Source organism: Globicephala melas, chromosome 8, assembly GCF_963455315.2.
Source record: "Globicephala melas chromosome 8, mGloMel1.2, whole genome shotgun sequence".
NCBI lineage: Eukaryota > Metazoa > Chordata > Mammalia > Artiodactyla > Delphinidae > Globicephala > Globicephala melas.
In genome coordinates this window covers 89,799,561-89,817,269 of record NC_083321.1, presented here as the reverse complement: position 1 = coordinate 89,817,269, position 17,709 = coordinate 89,799,561, and the positions used below count along the sequence as shown (strand labels likewise).

Here is a 17,709-nt window from a genome sequence, read left to right as displayed (position 1 = left end):
GGCCAGACCGTTCGCGACTTATTCCCCCCACTTCCCCCCCTCCACTCCCCTCCAATCAGGGGAGGAGCTGCCCTCTCTTGCCCGCCACCCGTCCCCCAACACTCGGAGGAGAGAGGGAGTGATTAGCATGGGGCATTGTCCTTGGATAATGGGCCCCAGCTGCCGCTTGAAAGAAGAGACAAAGCGCCGGACCGCTCCACAAGCATTATCCCCTCGTTAAATCTCTGTTATTAGATTAGATTCAAAACGTATTGATTCAGAGGCTGGAGGGAAGTGAGGGAGGGAAGGAGGGGAATCTGGCTGGGGAATGTTGAACCATACCTCCCCACTGACTCGTCCTCCCCCCTACCCCACCAGGCAAGTTTCCCTCCTATTCTCTCAGTGAAATCTCCCCTAAGCCCACATCCTGACTCTGAGCTCAGCTACTCTCCCTAGACCCTCCCAAGAGCCGCGGAATGTCCACTCTTGTGAGGGGCCCTGGGGTCGTTGAGCAGAGATGGCCATTGCCTAGGAGGAGAGGCAGCCTCCCTGGGATGGTGGCGGTGGACTCCACAGCTTGGAGCACCATACAGGGCGGTTCAGGCTGGGCACTTTCAAGATCTTTAAGGGAGTCTTTTGAGGAGAAATGACAGGTTTGGAAAGCTGCGTGGATGGGAAAGAAGGTGAGAAGCGGGACTATTCGTAGGTGAATGGAGAAGGCTGCAGGAGAGGAGTGGAGATGAGACAGAGAGAACCAGGGTGCTTCCCAGAAGCACTTGTAAAGACATGGGCAGTTTCTGGTTTTCTCTCTCTGCCTAGGACACAAGGAGAGGGACGGAGCTGAAGTGGCAGGAGGAAGGAAGCAAGCAAGTTCTGGGAGAGATAACAGGTGAGAAGGAGCTTCTGGGTGTTCTCATATCCCAAACTGGGTAAAGGTCTCCTTGGGAGGAGCCCAAGCTCAATACTGACGGACAGGGGTTAGTACACCGGGGGATCCTCTGGCCCTGGGTCTCAGTTTCCCATCCCTGGGCAGCGCGGCCTGGATGCTGCATTGATGAGCTGATTGGCTGTGGCTAGTGGAGCGGAAGACGTTACATGTGGTGGCTCACACTTGGGTTGCTTGATTGGCTGCCTCAGTGCTGGGCTTGTTACCCCATTGATTGTGGGTGAAGAGTGGGGAGGGGGAGATGGGGAATCAATAGGTTGATTAGTGTCTTACTAGCTCTCTGGTTGGACACCTTGTCAACAGCCACCCACTTACTGATCGGTGGTGCATCGACCGTTCCAGACTGTCCAGCTTTCTCCCTCTCTCTGGCCTGAGACGTGAGAATCACCCAGCAGCATGACTGGCCCAGCAGGGCCAAGTGGAGAGTGGAGCGGGACAGCTTTGATCCCAAGGCCAGGCTCCCAGGTATGGGCTGCCAGGACCATCTTGAGAGAGTCGGGACGAGCAACCCTCATCTTTAGCCCAAGCTGCGCTTAGCAGGAGGCAACAATTGTGAATGGGAGCCAATCTCCAGCCCCACAGTCTCCTGCTTTTTGCTGGGAAACCCTGATACCTATCCATCAGCAAAACAAACAAAAATCCTTAACTAATATCAAGAGCACATACGTCTGAGGTGGAAGTAGCAGATGAAACCTCATTCCAGGTCAATTTACGAACCAGCAGCTGGATAGACAATATTTAATGAGCTCTTTCGGCATGCTGGGGAAACTGGGGTGAGAAGAAGAAGCTCAGAGAAGCTAAACCAGACGAGCCTGCTTCCTCAGCCTCTAGGCTTTTTCAGACATGAAGCTCTCAAGGGCCTAAGGTTCTGCCCTCCGTCCAGCTTCACTGGATGGTCTAGAAACTAGAGCTGCAGAGTTTGGGATCAGGGAAAGTATAGGTTCAGGTGATCCATACTGAATCCCTTGTAGTCGACCAGCCTTGAAACAACTCATCCCAGGTATTTGGGGGGGTTCTTTTCTTTCAGCCTTGTAGAATTCAGTCCCTAAGAGACAGGCACCCCAAGACAGGGAAAGAGAGAAAGCTGGAATGAGAAAGGGAGAACCAGAGAAAGCCTCAAGCAAACATGGCAAACATGAAGCCATCATTCTTGGTGGTTCCGGCATTCCTTTCCTCTGAATGCTTGTTAGGTGGATGGAGTGATAGAGTTGGGATGCTCCTTAGCATGTCTTAAATCCTGATGTGTGGGAGAGGGGCCAGGATCTGAGATGCAAGATCAAAGACCGTGCCCCGGCCTCTGCCTCCATCATGGTCCTGCTTTCTGGTGGATGTGCCAGGGGCCGGCCGCTGAGAGTTCCCAGAGGAGAAGCATAAACTCAAGACTTAGCAGTTTCTGCTTTCAAACACCGAACCAGTGGGTGCTGGCTGTGGTGCCGATGTTCTTGCAGGGAGAGAGCTGGCTTCCAGCTTCACCAAGAGACCGTGAGCCCAGAATGATGGCAGGACCGTGTAGACCCTTCCAGCATCTTTCCAGGAGGTCACAGAACTGAGCACGCTCCTCCCCACCTCTGCATTGTGTTCATGGTCCTGACCCTCACACCTTGAATCCCACCTCCTATTGTTTCTTTTTCAGAACAGCCACTGTTTGATCACTTCTTAATTCCTTGGGGCAGAGGGCATCGTACATCTGGAACCACAGATAATTCCCCAACCTCATTTCCACCAGTAACTTCAGACCTCGTCTTCCACCCACCCAGCTGCTGACAAATGGTCAAGAAGAGAGTTTAGGGGCTTCATAGCATTTTATTACCCCACCTCCCCCATCTGATGGATGTGCAGGGAAGTGGCCAGAGGTGAAGTGACAGAGAGACATTAGGGTTGGTTAAACCTAATGCAGAGTTATCAGGCCCGTGTGGTAGAGAGCTGGTTTACCTTCCATCTCAAAACAAGGCTGAGGGAGTGAGCAGATTCCAAGGTGCCGATTCAGGGGAGCGCCAATGGGGAAACTGAGGCTTGATGCTTAGATAGAGTGAAGTCAGGGCATGTGTGGATTTCTCCTGATCTAAGATAGTGTGTTTTAAAGCCATAATGGGCCTGTAGGAGAGTGGAGGATGTAAAAGCCTTAAACACCAAGTTTTTAGGGGAAGGGTTAAGGCCCTGTCTCGGGATTGCTGAGAGACTTGGCATTGGAAACAGGCATGGAACTGTTTATGTGTTTTGAGAAGGTCCCTGGCATCCCCTGGGCCCTGAAATTCCCCCATCCCCGGCCTAACCAGCCTCATTACCCACCCCCTACTGGGCTGGACCCACTCAGGAATACTGCCAGACGGACCAGAGCGTGAACAGGGTGACGCCGTAGGCCAGCACCGCCAGCAGGTAGATGCGGAAGAGCAGCCTGTCCAGCACGGAGCCCACGCGCAGCCACTCCCGGGCCACCTCTCGGCTCTCCTCCCGTTTTTCCAGGAAGTGCCGGATGGAGGTCAGCTCCTGCAGCAGCCCACGCACCGCCAGGGAGGCCTCCCGCGGCGGTGGGGGAGGGCTACCACTGCCCCTCGGGGTCTTCTCCAAGTCCCGGGATCCCCTCAAATGGCTGCAGTGGTTTGCCATGTCTAGAAGAAGGGCAGAGCATTGGCAAAGGAGGCAGGCCCAGCAGCCTTGCTTGAACACTGACCTTTAGGTTTCTAAGGCCTCAGACATTTTTATTATTTATAATCTTAGACCAAAGAAGTATAGAGAATAACTTACGTATTTGTGTACCCACCATCCAACTTAAACAAATAAAGAAAGCCAGGACAGGGACTTCCCTGGTGGCGCAGTGGTTAAGAACCCGCCTGCCAATGCAGGGGACACAGGTTCAAGCCCTGGTCCGGAAGATCCCACATGCCACGGAGTAACTAAGCCCGTGCACCACAACTACTGAGCCTGTGCTCTAGAGCCCACAAGCCATAACTACTGAACCCGTGCACCACAACTACTGAGCCCACGTGCCACAACTACTGAAGCCCGCGTGCCTAGAGTCCATGTTCCACAGCAAGAGAAGCCACCGCAATGAGAAGCCCACGCACCACAACGAAGAGTAGCCCCCGCTCGCCACAACTAGAGAAAAGCCCGCGCACAGCAACGAAGACCCAATGCAGCCCAAAATAAATAAATAAATAAATAAATAAAGTATGGTTCATTAAAAAAAAAAAAAAAGAAAGCCAGTACAGTGGAAGGTCCGCGTATACCTCTCCTTAGTCACATCCTCCGTTCCCTCCCCACATCACCAAGATCATGAATTTGATATTTACCCTTCCCATGTATTTTTTTTAACCCATGGGCCTTCCCCAGAAATTTGATATCCATTATTTCATTTGAGCCTCCCAGCAGCCCCACAGAGAGGCAGAATAAGAGCAATTCCCAACCACACTCTTCACATGAAGATGCTAAAGCTCGGAGAGGTTGTGACTAGCCCGTGGTGACACAGCTGGAGCATCATTCAAAGGGGAAGCCACCAAGGCCCAGGTATCTGGACTCCAAAGCCACTGCTCTGTCCGCTACATCATATTGCCTCACTGCCCTCCTCTCCATGACTTCGAATCCTTCTAGACCAGAAAATACACCTTCGCATCACTACCTTCCCCAGGTGAGCAGCTGAATTAGGTATTAGGCTGTCGCGCGAGCTCATGATGAGATGGTCTTTGATTAACCAAACATCTTCTGTAAAAGGCCTGGCCCCAGCCAGGAAGAAGACGCAAGGAGGGGAGTGGGGTGGAGAGTTTAAAACACCAGCTTAGAGTCAGGTGGGCTTGGGTTCACCAGGTCCTGGCTCTGTGACTTAGGGCAGGCTATTTGGCTTCTCTGTGCTTCTGTTTGCTGATTGAAAAATTAGAGTGAAGATCCTATTGAGTTGCCATGAGAATTACCTGTGATAGTGCAGGACACTGCTTTGCAAACACCTGGTAAAGTGCTCAAGAAAGAAACCAGCAAACCAATCACCGCCGCTGCCAACAGCAAGGATGACAAATTCCTCAGGGGCATGAGGAATTTAGTGTCCCCCTGTGCCCTGTCCCTCTGCCTTATAGGTGTTTGAAATTCTAACGGACCTGGTCTTTGGCTGTTTCTAATGAGAGAGTGTTAGGAACCCGGATGCAGTGCTGAACCACGTGAGGCTAGCTGTCCCCTAAGTGCCCGAGGGGCATCCATTTGACCCCCCCGCCTGGGGATCCATCCCAGGAGAGGCCACCCTCAGCCCAGAGGTCTCAGCTCCTGATCTGCTCAGCCTCTGGGACTCCTAACCCCTCTCCGTCCCCACCTGGGATGATGCGCAAATACGAAGGTGAGGAAAGGGTTTGATTGATGCCTTTGGCTGAAGTCCACCGTGGGTTCTCTGTGCAGGACGGTACCCGCTTCCCAGGGCCTGTGCAGGCTCTCTGGCCTGGCTAGCCCTCCAGAGAACCCCTCCCATGTCCCTGCATCCAGGCCAGAAGTTCCCTCTCTCACCTGAGTAGGCATCGGTCTTGGGAGCTTGGGAGGTGGCTGGGGGCCTCCAGGAAGTCGACTGTTCCCCTAGGCAGAGGAGCAGGGCGACTCTCTCCAGGACCAGGTGCCGCAGCCAGGCAGGCACTGGCTGCTGCAGGTTCTGCTTATGTACCAGCCGCACGATGAGGATGGTCTCGGCCAAGCTGATCACCAGAAGAGCCATGCACACGACGAAGTAGACACCTGTGCACCCCGGGGTGGGGCGGGGGTGGGGGACACACATGGGAGGTGGGAGAGGGCCGGTTCCTCTGGTCCTCGGTTGCACTGAGCTCTTCCCCGGGAGCGGGCCTTACCGATGAGGGGCGTGCCGATGGCCGTGGCCGGCAGCGTGTCGGACACGATGATCAGGAAGACCGAGTAACCCAGGAGGAGCGTGATCTTGAAGGAGACCCTCTCGCCACTGTCCGGGGGCAGGTAGAAGCCTACAATGTCCATGACCATGAGGAAAATACTGGGCAGCAGCAGGTTGACGGCGTAGAACAGGGGCCGCCGGCGGATGACCACCTGGGACCAAGAGAGGAGCTCTGGGGGAGCCGGGAGCAGACGGGTCCTGCACCCAGGAACCACCACCCCATCCCAGACCCCCCTGCTTCGTGGGGCTTGCAGCCTGGATGGCTCGGAAAAGGAGATGGGCAGACCCCATATTCCGCCTCCAGACCCAGGCTTGAGGCTGTTCAGGAGAAGTAAAGGACAATTCAGTTGCGTTTCCCCACCTACTTCACTGAGGGAAGAGTGTGAGCTGGGAAAGGGCTCTGCCTCCTTAAGTCTACCTGGGTGTGACTTTACTCATTGTTTTACCCACATCCGCATCCTGTCCGACTCACGTAGAACTTCATCTCTGCGTAACAGTCGCTGCTTTCTATACTGAACTCCTGAAACTGGGTCAGCACCCCCAGCAGCTCCCACTCGCCCTGGTTCATGAAGATGCTCCTGTCCAGTTTCACCTTTTCCGGCAGACGCCACAGGGAGAGGTTGATGTCCTGGACTGAGACAGGAGAAATCAAGCAGCTTTGGAGTCTGAGCCAGGGGTGTGCCTGTGGTGGGGGGGCAGCACCCACGTGGTGGGGCTCAAGCCTCAGCTCTTAATCTTCAGCCTCAGCTTTCTCAGCTATACGATGAGGTAATAGTGCACACTGTACCTGTCTGTGCAGTGGGGCTGTAACAAGGGAGACGAAGTCTTGGGTGGGAACACAGCAAAATGCCAAGAACCAGCGAACCATTTATTAGGAAGCTCTCTTCTCTCTCTCTGTTTCTGTTTCTGTCTTTGTCTCTGTCTCTCTCTGTCTATCTCTGTCTCTGTCTGTCTGTTTGTTTCTCTCTCTCTCTCTCCCTCTCCCTCTCTCTCTCTCTCTCTCTCTCTCTCTCACACACACACACACACACACACACAGCCCTTCAAGCACCTTTCTAGGTTTCCTGTTAGAGTTTCTCATTTAGACAATGAGCAAGAGACAGCTTTCCTCACCTTTGCCTTGATAGAGCTGCCTGTCTTTAAAGGTGAACTAGGAAAATAAGCACTTATTATTATACTCACTTATAGAACAGCAGTTATACTGCTCTGTATCAGTACTAGAGAAACAGATATACATATGCACAAAAGGACAGAAGTATCCACTGCAGCAAAATATTGGGGAAGATCTAAATGGCTACCAATCAGGAAAATGCTTGATAAGGTATCATGCAGTCCAAATCATAAGCTATTCTACAGCGGTCAAAATTGATGAGGAAGAGCTAAATCTGCAGTAACTTGGAAAAATGTCCAAGACCTGTTGTTGAGTAAAAAGGCTCAGATACCAGTATATAATAGAACATGAAATATTTTACATTTATGTAAAATAAAAACCTATAAGACAATTTCCAGGCACTTTCCATAGATGTGTATGTATGTGTAGATATTCAAAGGATAGAGTAGGATCTGGAAGAACATATTATGTGAAGTTTGTACTGAAAAATTGTTAAATCTTGGTGTAGGGAGTTGTTGATAAGATTTTGGGACTGAGAGTAAAGGTCAAAGATCAAAGATTATTTGTAATTACGGCTTTAAAAAAAATTTATTTTGACGTGCTGTGTGGCATGCAGGATCTTCGTTCCCCGACCAGGAATCGAACCCCTGCAGTGGAAGGGCAGAATCTTAACCACTGGACTGCTAGGGAAGTCCCTGTAATTATGGCTTTTGTTCAAGGGAGTTAGGTATTACCTTTGCCATTTACAGTTAATGCAATAAAATCAGGATAGAACTGGAGGATGCCCTTTTGCAGTAGGGCAATTCTCACTTCACCAGACCATACTGGGCACCTAACGTTTGTCCACTCAATAAAAGTTTACCGAGCGTCTTCCTTTGGTGGATAGACCAATGGTGGATAGAAATCATGTCGCTGCCCTCTCTAAGTTTCTATCTGGAGGGGTAGACATTGAACAAGTCCTTACAAGTGACTAGAAGTGGGGAGAAGAGGAGACTAAGAAGTTGAGTGCCGGGGATGCCTCGTCTGGGGGATGAGAGGGGGTTTCCCTGGGGCACGGACAGGGACACTGTGATTAGGAGGACTGTAGAGGAGTTGGCCCAGCTGTGGGGGGGGCAGTGGGGCAGAAAGGGGAAAGGGGGAGGGAGGGGGAGGGACACGTTGGCCTAGGAGAGGAAGCAGCATGTGAGTAAAGGAAAGAGCAAGGGGCTCTGGGGCCCAGGAAGGCAGGCAGCTGGGCTGGGGAGCGCACGCCAGGTGAGGCCGGAGGGGTGGTCACACTTTGCAGGGGCCTCTCGGCCAGGTAAGAGATTTGGATTGTGTCTCAGGGAAGCAGACAGTGACATGATCAGATCTGCATTTTAATGAGATCTCCCTGGCTGCTGTGAGGAGCATGAATGGGGGGGAAGGAGGAAGAATGAATGGGTGGGGACAGCTAGGAGGCTACTGCAACAACCTGGGCAGGAGATGAGGGTTGCTTGCACTGGGGGGAGGGTCCATCAGTGGAGAAGTGGCTGGATTTGAAAGACATTTCGTGCCAGATCCTACTTGTGATATTGGGAAAGAATTGTCCCTGAGCATCTTGCCGTCAGTTTACACTGTCTCATTCAATCCTTATGACAACTGAGGGAGGCGACAAGGGCAACAATGGTAGTGCCATTTGGAAGATAAGGAAACAGAGGCTCAGCAACATTAAAAAACAAGGGGTGATCAAGTTGGAGAGAGAGACTGCATCCTAGGGTGTGCTCCTCAAGCGGGCACCCCGGGCACCCCCAACGTGTGCTCCCGCCTCCCGAAGCCCACAGACTCACTGGTGTGCAGCCAGCTGGTGAAGGTCAGCGAGCAGTTCTGTACATCGAAGGGGAAGTTGTAGATGTCGAGGCTACAGGCGGTCACCACCTGGAGGGGCTTGTAGTTCTGGACCTCTCCATGATGCCGGACATACACGTACGGGATATTTGGAGACTTCCCCACATCCACACTGGCCAGGGAAGAGGGGTCGGTTTGGGATTCAAGAAGCAGGTGAGGCCGTGGGAGTCTGAAGGTCTCTGAGCTACTCGGCAGGGAGGGTCTAGGCAGCAAGACAACCTGGCAGTTTTGTCTGGCCTCCGTTTTTCCAAGCTTCTTATCTATCTTAGGTTTCGTCACCTGCCGTTGCCAAGGCCACTTTCCAAGCAGTAAAGGGCATTTCTCATTTATTCCCCTGGCAACCTCACCACAAAAGGCAGGCCAGGAGGCCATGGACCCCCAAGCCATGGGCTGTAAGGAGAATGCCCAGCCGTCCCCATGCGCCCCCCACCCAGGCTGGGCAGACCTCAGCCCCCAGGATCGCCAGCCCGATGGTGACGAGCAGGCTTGGTGGGAGAGCAGGACCTTGGGTTCCATCCCTAGAAGTCCTGTGAAATGAAAACCATCATTTCCGGGGTGGGGCAGGGGGGAAGGAACTGGCAAAATCAGTGAGAGGAATCGGAACAAAACAGCAAAGTCCTGCTAACTTCATCCTGTTCTGTCAGCCAACCCCGGGCCGGGCCCTTCCAAGCAAGCACTGCGGCTGAGCCTCGGACTCTGAGCCTGCAGAGCCTTCTGCGACATCAGGCTGAGAGATGAGAAGTCAAGACCAAGGCTACGTCACTGTTCAAGCTGGAGATCCAGCCAGAAACTGGGGCTCCCCGATCCCTCCAGCCTGAGCTATGCAAGGCCGGGGCTCTGAGTCAGCTGCCTCCCCAAATAACAAGGTGAATGGCACCCCTGGAACTGGGTGATGCGGGGGGTACTGGGTGGAGGGCAACTGGCCCCCACCACCTTCTCCTTCTGTGTATCTCCCCAGCCATCTTCCCAGACCTTGGATTCAGAAACCCAGGCAGTGGAGCCTGAAGAATGGGGAGAAGGAATGTTGGCGGCTAGGAATAAAGGCTGGTGGGACCCCCTTCATATCGGGGGTGCAATTTGTGGCCAGTGAGGCACATGTGTGACTTGAAAGTTTGAGTGTCTCCCGGCCCCAAATCTCCTTCGTGACCAGGAGCGGTAACCACCGTTAGCACTTCATTCCTTTCAGCAATGTAACTGTCCCTTTTAAAAACACAGCCGTTCCTCGTTAGACTATTATGATTCAGTGTGGATTCATTCACTGGCCTCCCTTCCCGGGGAAGGGGGCCCTTGGACCAAGAAGTGCAGAGTTTCAACATCAGACATAGAAAAAGAGGAGTTTTCTAAAAGGAAAAGAAAGGGAGAAAAAAGACAAAGGGGAATTGGGTCCCGATTCAACTTTACCTATGGTTCGGCAGGTCTAGTGGGGCATCTCAAATGCAACAGCAGTGATCCTGTCTCCCGCCCCCTGGCTGCCCAGTATCTGATGACAGTACTCACAACTCATTGATGAGGATGTCTGGGACCCAGATGCTGTCCGTGGGGATGGACAACTTGGTGATGTTGTCAAAGTCCTCAGGGTTCCACTGGAGAAACTCATCAGTCCAGTACTAGGGGAGGGACAGGAACGGTCACAGGCTACCCGGTCCGTCTCAGGCCGAGTCGTCCGCAACTCAGGCCAACTTCACCACTTGGAGCCCAGGCAACAGGTGGGCATCTTCTTGGGAGAATCTGGGTGTCAGTGGCACCCAGACCACTCAGCGGTACCCAGATGTCCCCCAACCTCTGTACTCACACATCCCTACATGCGAATACAACACAGACGGATGCAGCCTCTCCCCGGGAAGGTATTCAATCATTAATAATGTTATAAACCCCCTAGCCACCAACTGAGGGATCTTAGACAAATTGCTTCTTGGGTCTTGATCGCCACATGTGTAAACAGGGATAATAGCATGCACCTCACAGGGTAGAGATGGTTATTACTAAATTTTGATCAATGCCTCCTCCACTATCCTGCCGGAATGACTGATCTAAAATGTAAATTTCATCATGTCACTCCTTTGCTTAAAAGTCTTCAGTGGAGCTCCACTGCCATTAGGATCATGGACAACAAAGGCCCACCTGATCTGGCCTCCACCTATCTCTCCAGCCTCATTTTTCTTGCCATGGCTCTCTGTGGAGTCTACACTCCAGCCACATGGAATTAAACATTGTCAAAACCTCTGCATCGCTGCGTATCCTGCTCCCCCCACACTGCAGTCCTGTCTTCTTTATCGAGGTGAGTCTTACTCATCCTTCTAGATGTAACCAAGGAATCTGTCTGTTTCCTTCTCCAGGAGTCTCCCACGACCCCTACTCCCCAGGCTGAGTTTAGTGCCTCTGCTTTGCTCCCACAATTGGCATCTTTTCTTTGCTGCACAGGAGCGGCTATCTTGCTGTGTTGCATTGTTTGGTCACGTGTCTGTGGCCTCCACTCGTCTATGAGCTCATTGTGGGCAGGACCTGAGTCTAATTTGGTAACTTAGCACAGCTTCTGGTACATAGCAGATCGGCATCTCCTACTGCTGGAGCAGACAAGTGACCCTGGAGGTCCAGAGGTGGGACTTAAGCCAGATGTCCCGGGGAAGGAGCCCCAGAATGCCTGTTCTGGCTTGGGTCCCTCTCTTGAGGCAGGTGTGCTGTGTATTAAGAGATCTCGCTAAGGCAGAAAGGGAGCAGGACGTCAGGAATCAGTATTCTGGCTTCTTCCTCCACCCCACTCCCTGTCCCACGAGGAGCGGGAGGGATTTAACAGAGACCCACATGCACCAGGTGTGTCCTCAGAGCCTCTCTCGGGTTTGCCTTCTAGGAACTGTCCCCCGCCTCCTGCTGTCCTCTCTTCAGTCACTTTGGTGTCCCCTCCTGCTCTGATGTCTTCCCCACAGCCTCAGGGGCTGCCAGAGCAGGACCAGCCTGTGGACGGCAGCCCGCACTGTCTCCTGCCCTCCCCCGGCAGCTCCAAGCCGGAAATGCCGCCAAGGCCTCGCAGCCTTCCACACACCAGTGCCTGAGTGATGCCCTTCAGAAGCCGGAAGAGCGGGCAAATGGCCGGGGATGGGGAGACTAACTGGATGGAATCATCCTGTTTCAATCGCCCAATTGGGTTGTCATCCAATTTGGCTTTAAAGAAGGAAGAACTTTCTAGCAATTAGAGCTGTTTCAAAGCAAAGTGACTGCCTTCTGAGCTACCAGTCACTGAGGTGTTTGAGCAACAGAGGTGGGAAAAGCACATGTTTGCGAGGCTGTGAAAAACTTCAGAAACCAGGGTGTGGAGGATTCGTCCTCCACCAATCTTTTTTTTTTTTTTTTTTTTTGCGGTACGCGGGCCTCTCACTGTTGTGGCCTCTCCCCTTGCGGAGCACAAGCTCCGGATGCGCAGGCTCAGGGGCCATGGCTCACGGGCCCAGCCGCTCCGCGGCATGTGGGATCTTCCCAGACCGGGGCACGAACCCGTGTCCCCTGCATCGGCAGGCGGACTCTCAACCACTGCGCCACCAGGGAAGCCCCACCAATCTTTAAGCCGCCTTCTCCCAGTCCTGAGGTTAGAGGGGTCCAGACCCAGGAGATCCTGGATCTCGTGAGTAGGCCTCCCACCTCTTCCCTCCTCTCCCCTCCCCTCCCCTCCCCAAGGCCTCTGAGATCCTGACTCCTTTGAGATGTAGGAGCCCCAGTCCGAGGAAATGGGGGTGGGGGAGGGGCAGGGGCTGGTCAGCTCACCTGCCGGTACCAGATGTACGTGGTCAGCACCTGATTCTTCTCATCCTGTGGAAAGAACGGGAACTCAGCGTAGGCGGCCCTGTGGGCTGCAGGCCCCTTGCGCACACCAACCCCAGCAGGAGCTGCTGCTCTGTGTCTCTGTTCCCTTGGGAAGTGAGAGTGAGGAAATGAGGTGGAGGAAAAGGGGTGAGCCAGGAAGAGTTGGTTTTTTACTAGGACACACCTAGAGAGAAGTCCAGTGATTTCTTTTTTAACATCGTGTGTGTGTGTGTGTGTGTGTGTGTGTCTTCTATTATTTTCTATTCTGTTGTGTGTATTTTACATATACATTTATAACACAATAGAAGATAATGATAGAAGACATATAACAGCATCATATAGATGTATATCCGTACATTTATATGTGTATCTATCTCCTACTCTAGCATGGAGTCAAGCTGTACAAAACCACACAGGATGAAAAATCCATCACTATCCCTCCCTTCGATCCAATTCCCAATTTCCCTTCCTGAAACGGCCAACTGACTCTAGTAGAGACAGCCAGAGAAGTCCATTCCACCCATCCTACCCCAGTGCAGTGCCCTGAGTCTTGCAATATCCTCTCATTTATCTCTGCCCAATGTCCGACCTCCTCGGCTGGGCAGTGCACCCCATCCTACTTCAGTAATTGATTAATTGATTTATTTAGGATTAATTCCTCAACGACGAGTTAGTAACACCCGCCGTGTACCAAGGACGTGTGTAAGACAGCAAGGGTGTAGAGACAAATAGGACGGTCTGAACCCTCACACAGCTCACACGGGTAGGTACGACTGTGAAAACCGCATGCGCTGAGTGACCCTCTGGCTGTAGGGTACAGGAGGGGCAGCCATGAAGGTGACCCCAGTTTTCTGGTTTGGGCAGCTGTCCTGAGCCGTGGTGCCAGAGCACAGGTGCTGTGGGTGCTTGAATGCCCACCGAGTTGCCTCGGGGTGACTTGGTCTCACATGGCCTCCCACCCAGAAGGCCCACCTCTGAGCCGGGCAGTGGGGACAGGCGCTCACCACGCTGAGGATGGCGTAGACGATGACATCAATGGACACCGTGGTCGGCGTCCTCCAGTCCCGCACAGGCCGCACACCCTTCTTGTAGTTGGCCAGGAGGTGATCTGACAGCCGCAGCAGAGCTGGCCTGGAGGCGTTCCGGGCCTGGGGGCCCCGCCTGTGCTTGGCTGGGAAGGAGAACAGTTCAAATCAGACAACAGAGCCTGAGTCTCCCCCAGTTCTCTGGCCCTGGTTTGAAAGCTATTAAAAGGAAAGTGTCCCCACCCTTCCCAGATACTCCCACAGCTGAAATTCCCATCACCAGAGCATATGCCCAAATCCAAAGATACCGTCTCCTAAGGGCAGCCTAGGCGCCCATTTACATGAGAAGGGAGCTGGGCTGTGAACGCAGGTGCCACAAGACAGGTGTGGTCTCAAGTAGGCCAAGGGCTCAGAAGGGTTGAGAGAAGCTGCCTGCCCAGAGGAGGTGGGCCCACGGGGCCCTGCATGAGGGGCTCTGGGAGATAGAGGGGAGCTGGCCCTCGGGTGTGATACTGGAAAGCGTGTCCCCAAGTGCACAATTTCTAAGCCCAATGGTCTGCCGAGGGTCAGTCCCAGCCAAGGTCACATCTCAGCGTCTGCAAAGCACACTGTCCCCTTGACCCCAGCCCGCAACTGGCGAGGAGAAAAGGGGGGGCATCCAGTGACTATGGACATTCCTTCTCCCTCCTGCAAAATCTACCCAGAGGAGATCCCTGCCCCCTCTCCACACTCACAGAAACTCCTGGGGAGGGTTTGCCAGGCCTCCTTCTAGGGTAGCTTTATGGGCAGGTGTGATGGGGTTAGGAAGAGGGCTGGGCTGAGGTGTGGAGGAAGTGAGGAGAAACCAAACGGTCCCCAGAGCAGGAGGCCTGCAAAGATAAAGCAGTGAAACCCCAACCCCTGGGCCCTAGCCCCGCTCTCTGGGGACTTCATGAGCACCTCAGTTGTCCGTCCGGGAAACAGTAGAAGCACCTCCCGAAAGGTGCCAGAAATATGAAGGTGAAAGACGGGGTCGGGGAGGGGAACAACTTGGAGGACCAGGGCACAGGCTGCAAGGCCATGAGGGGCTGGCAGAGGGAGACCAGGGTCTTTCACAGACCAGGGGCCAGCAGGCCCGGCTTTCTCTCGACAAGGCTGCTTCTTCTCCCGTCTCATCTATCATGTGTGGACCTCCACAGCAAGTTGGTCCTGCAGAACCCCTTCCCGCCCCTCACCCACCTGCCCCTGATAAACTTTCAGCTTCCCTCAGAAAGGCAGAGAAGAGCAGAGAGAGAGGAAGACAAGAGGACATTTATTGAGTGTCCCCTTTGAAAAAATATCAATGAACATATTGTTCATTGCAGTCTTAGGAGAGCCCACTGGAGTGAGTATCATGACACCCCATTTATAGATAAAGAAGGTAAGGCTCAGAAGCCTTGGTGAGGCCCCCCAAGGCTCAGAAAGACGAGTGCCGTGCCCTGCAAGGGAAGGAAATGAAATTCAAACCCAGGTCCCTGTGTGTCTTCACTACACGGCAGCTCAGATCCTACTGTCTGGGACTCTGATCACTTTGGACAGAACAAGTCTGGGTCCTGCAGGCCTCAGAGCAAAGAACCAATGCTGGGAGGGACAGAGCTTCTCTTCAGCTAAGGAAACTCCAGACCACAGTCCTAACTTGCAGCCCAGGCCTACTCATCCTGGGCTGAGTTTCCCCAAACGACAGCTCATGGGAGGAAAATCATTGTGCCCAGAAGCCCTTCAGATCTGTCCAATTAAGCACATCCTAACTGTGCCCCAGCCCCAGCTTCAACCCTGCTCTGGATGGAGAGAAAACCTTCCCAAATGGGGAACAAATATTGTCTGCAGCAAAAGGAAATGGATCCTTTTGTGACCAAAGCGCCCTGTGTCCCCAGGAGGCGGAAAGGGATGGGTGGGGGAATGCAGAGAAAAGTTTGGTGCTATTAGAGGTTAGCCCTGGAAGGAACTTTAGAGAACCCATGCAACAAAAGCAGTGAAGCTGGGGAAACATGATGACATTCATTCTGGTCTCCACTCTACTGCTAAGGAGCTGTGTGACCCTGAGTGAATTACTCCCCATCTCTGGTCCACAGCATTCCCATTTATAACAAGAAAGGGTGGACCAAATGAGCTCAAAGTTCCCTTGCAGCTGCCCTTCGATGAGTTTGGGGGCAGGGCAAAAAGAGAGGAGCCCCTGTCCCATGCCTGTCTAAGCATTTCCCACACAGCTCAGGGCCCCTCTCTGCAAGCCCTGCTCTCACCCAACGTTCAACATCCCCAATTTCTAGCTAGATCCCAGTGTGTTAAAATCCTCTCCTGCTCATATGCAGTAAGATCCCTAACTTGCTTGTAGCCCCACCCCCTCCAAAACCCTCTTTCCCTCAACTTCTGGAGGGGCCAAGCATCCCCTCTCCCACCTCTGTAGCTGCCAGCAGGTCCTGCGTGCTTCCCCACGGCCTCCTTACCTTCTCCCTGGGCCAGGAGCGTGGGCAGAAGCAAGGCAAGCAGCGCCTGCGGCACCCACAGCAGCATGGCGAGCTTCTGGCGGTGTCGGACGCCTCGAGTGGCCTTCAGGGTGAGCCCTGCTGAGGACCAGCCTGCCTGCGCTCTGCCAGCCTCATGTCTCAGCCAGCCTGCCTCTCCCAGCTGGCTGCTCACTGCACCTTCGGAGGCTGCAGCCTCGCACTGCCCCGGCCACCAGGGCTGGGAAGCCGCCAAGTTTTCCTGCAATCAATCCTTCAGCTGGATCAGGTTTCAGGGCGGGGAAGGAAGAAGAGGGAGCCAGTGAGAGGGGAGCCCACCAGGTTGATGTCATGCAGCCAGAGCTCAGTCCACCCATTCAGCCAGGTGGCCTGGCCAAGTTCCCCAAGGAGCAACTTGGCGTCAGGGGGCTTCAGGAGCTCCTGGAGCAAGGGTGCAGCCTGTCCACTGGGAGGTGCTTTAGGCTGCTGCCTTCATTTATGCCCGTCGGTAGCATCGGGCTGGGGCAGGGTGGGGTGGGGTCCGAGAAGCAGGAGGACCATGCTTTAACTCCACAGGTGACACAGTGCCCCTAGCTAAGCGGGTGACTGGCCATTATCATTAAAGAGCAAATACACATTTAACTGCTCCCCTGCCACACGCACACACACACACAAGGATACAGAATGTCCCATTCTGTATCCTTGGGCTCCCTGTGGGTAAACATGAGGCACCCCCCGCCCCGCTGTATTTTGCTCCAAGCCCAGGCCAACGTGGCCTGGGGCCCATTCCTTCCACCGAGCCAAACCCTCCAGAGACAGCAAGCCAGGAAGGAGCCTCAGACACTGAACTTGATCTAAAAGGGGCAGCACCGAAGCTGGAGGAGAAAAAGGGACAAGAGGAAGCTGAAAAGAAACAGAAGGTAAACTATAGAAAGGGGGGGTCTGGAGAAGAAGGGGGAGAAGTAAAAAAGTAAAAAGAAAGCTTCCCTGGTGGCGCAGTGGTTGAGAGTCCGCCTGCCGATGCAGGGGACACGGGTTCGTGCCCCAGTCCGGGAAGATCCCACATGCCACGGAGCGGCTGGGCCCGTGAGCCGTGGCCGCTGAGCCTGTGCGTCCGGAGCCTGTGCTCCGCAACGGGAGAGGCCACAGCAGTGAGAGGCCCGCGTACTGCAAAAAAAAAAAAAAGTAAAAAGAAGCAGAAAAGGAAGAAGAGAAAGAAAACTTGGTAGGAAACTGAGAAGGAAGAGGAAAATAGAAGTAAAAGGCAAGGAAGGAGGGGGACAAATAGAGGAAAAGAAGGAGGAAAAGAAGAGAAGAAAGAGGAGGGGAAAGGTGAAGCAGAGGCAGCAGGAAGGGGCTGAGCCGTGAGCCCCAGGTGGCCTGAATGTGGCTGACCCTCCCTGAATGGGACTCTGGGCAATGGGCTCTCCATACTGCGGTGGACCATCTCGGGGACAGTAAGGAAGCCTAGAGACCCTGTGCCACGGACCCCAAGCTTTCATTTCTGCAGTGAGCTCCTGGGACCCTCTGGGACTGCCCGATTGTGTTAGGGAGGGAAGAGGATGTCTTCTGCCCAGCGTGTGCATTAGAGAATTAGCTTCTTAGGTAACAGAATTAGAGCAAGTCGGGCAGGCCACGGCCTCCAATGGAGATGT

At 53.6% G+C, this 17,709-nt stretch overlaps 1 protein-coding gene across 1 annotated transcript; it reads right to left on the bottom strand.

Annotated features, from left to right (window-relative positions):
• Positions 1 to 2,826: 2,826 nt before the first annotated feature.
• Positions 2,827 to 16,187, bottom strand: HTR3A (5-hydroxytryptamine receptor 3A). The gene is made up of 9 exons (XM_030835161.2): positions 16,058 to 16,187; positions 13,575 to 13,741; positions 12,532 to 12,576; positions 10,273 to 10,382; positions 8,718 to 8,887; positions 6,271 to 6,431; positions 5,740 to 5,950; positions 5,408 to 5,629; positions 2,827 to 3,534 (listed from the first exon to the last, which is right to left on the bottom strand). The coding sequence occupies exons 1-9, from the start codon at positions 16,122 to 16,124 to the stop codon at positions 3,236 to 3,238; spliced, it is 1,452 nt and encodes a 483-aa protein (XP_030691021.2). The 5' UTR covers positions 16,125 to 16,187; the 3' UTR covers positions 2,827 to 3,235.
• Between the last annotated feature and the right edge of the window lie 1,522 nt (positions 16,188 to 17,709).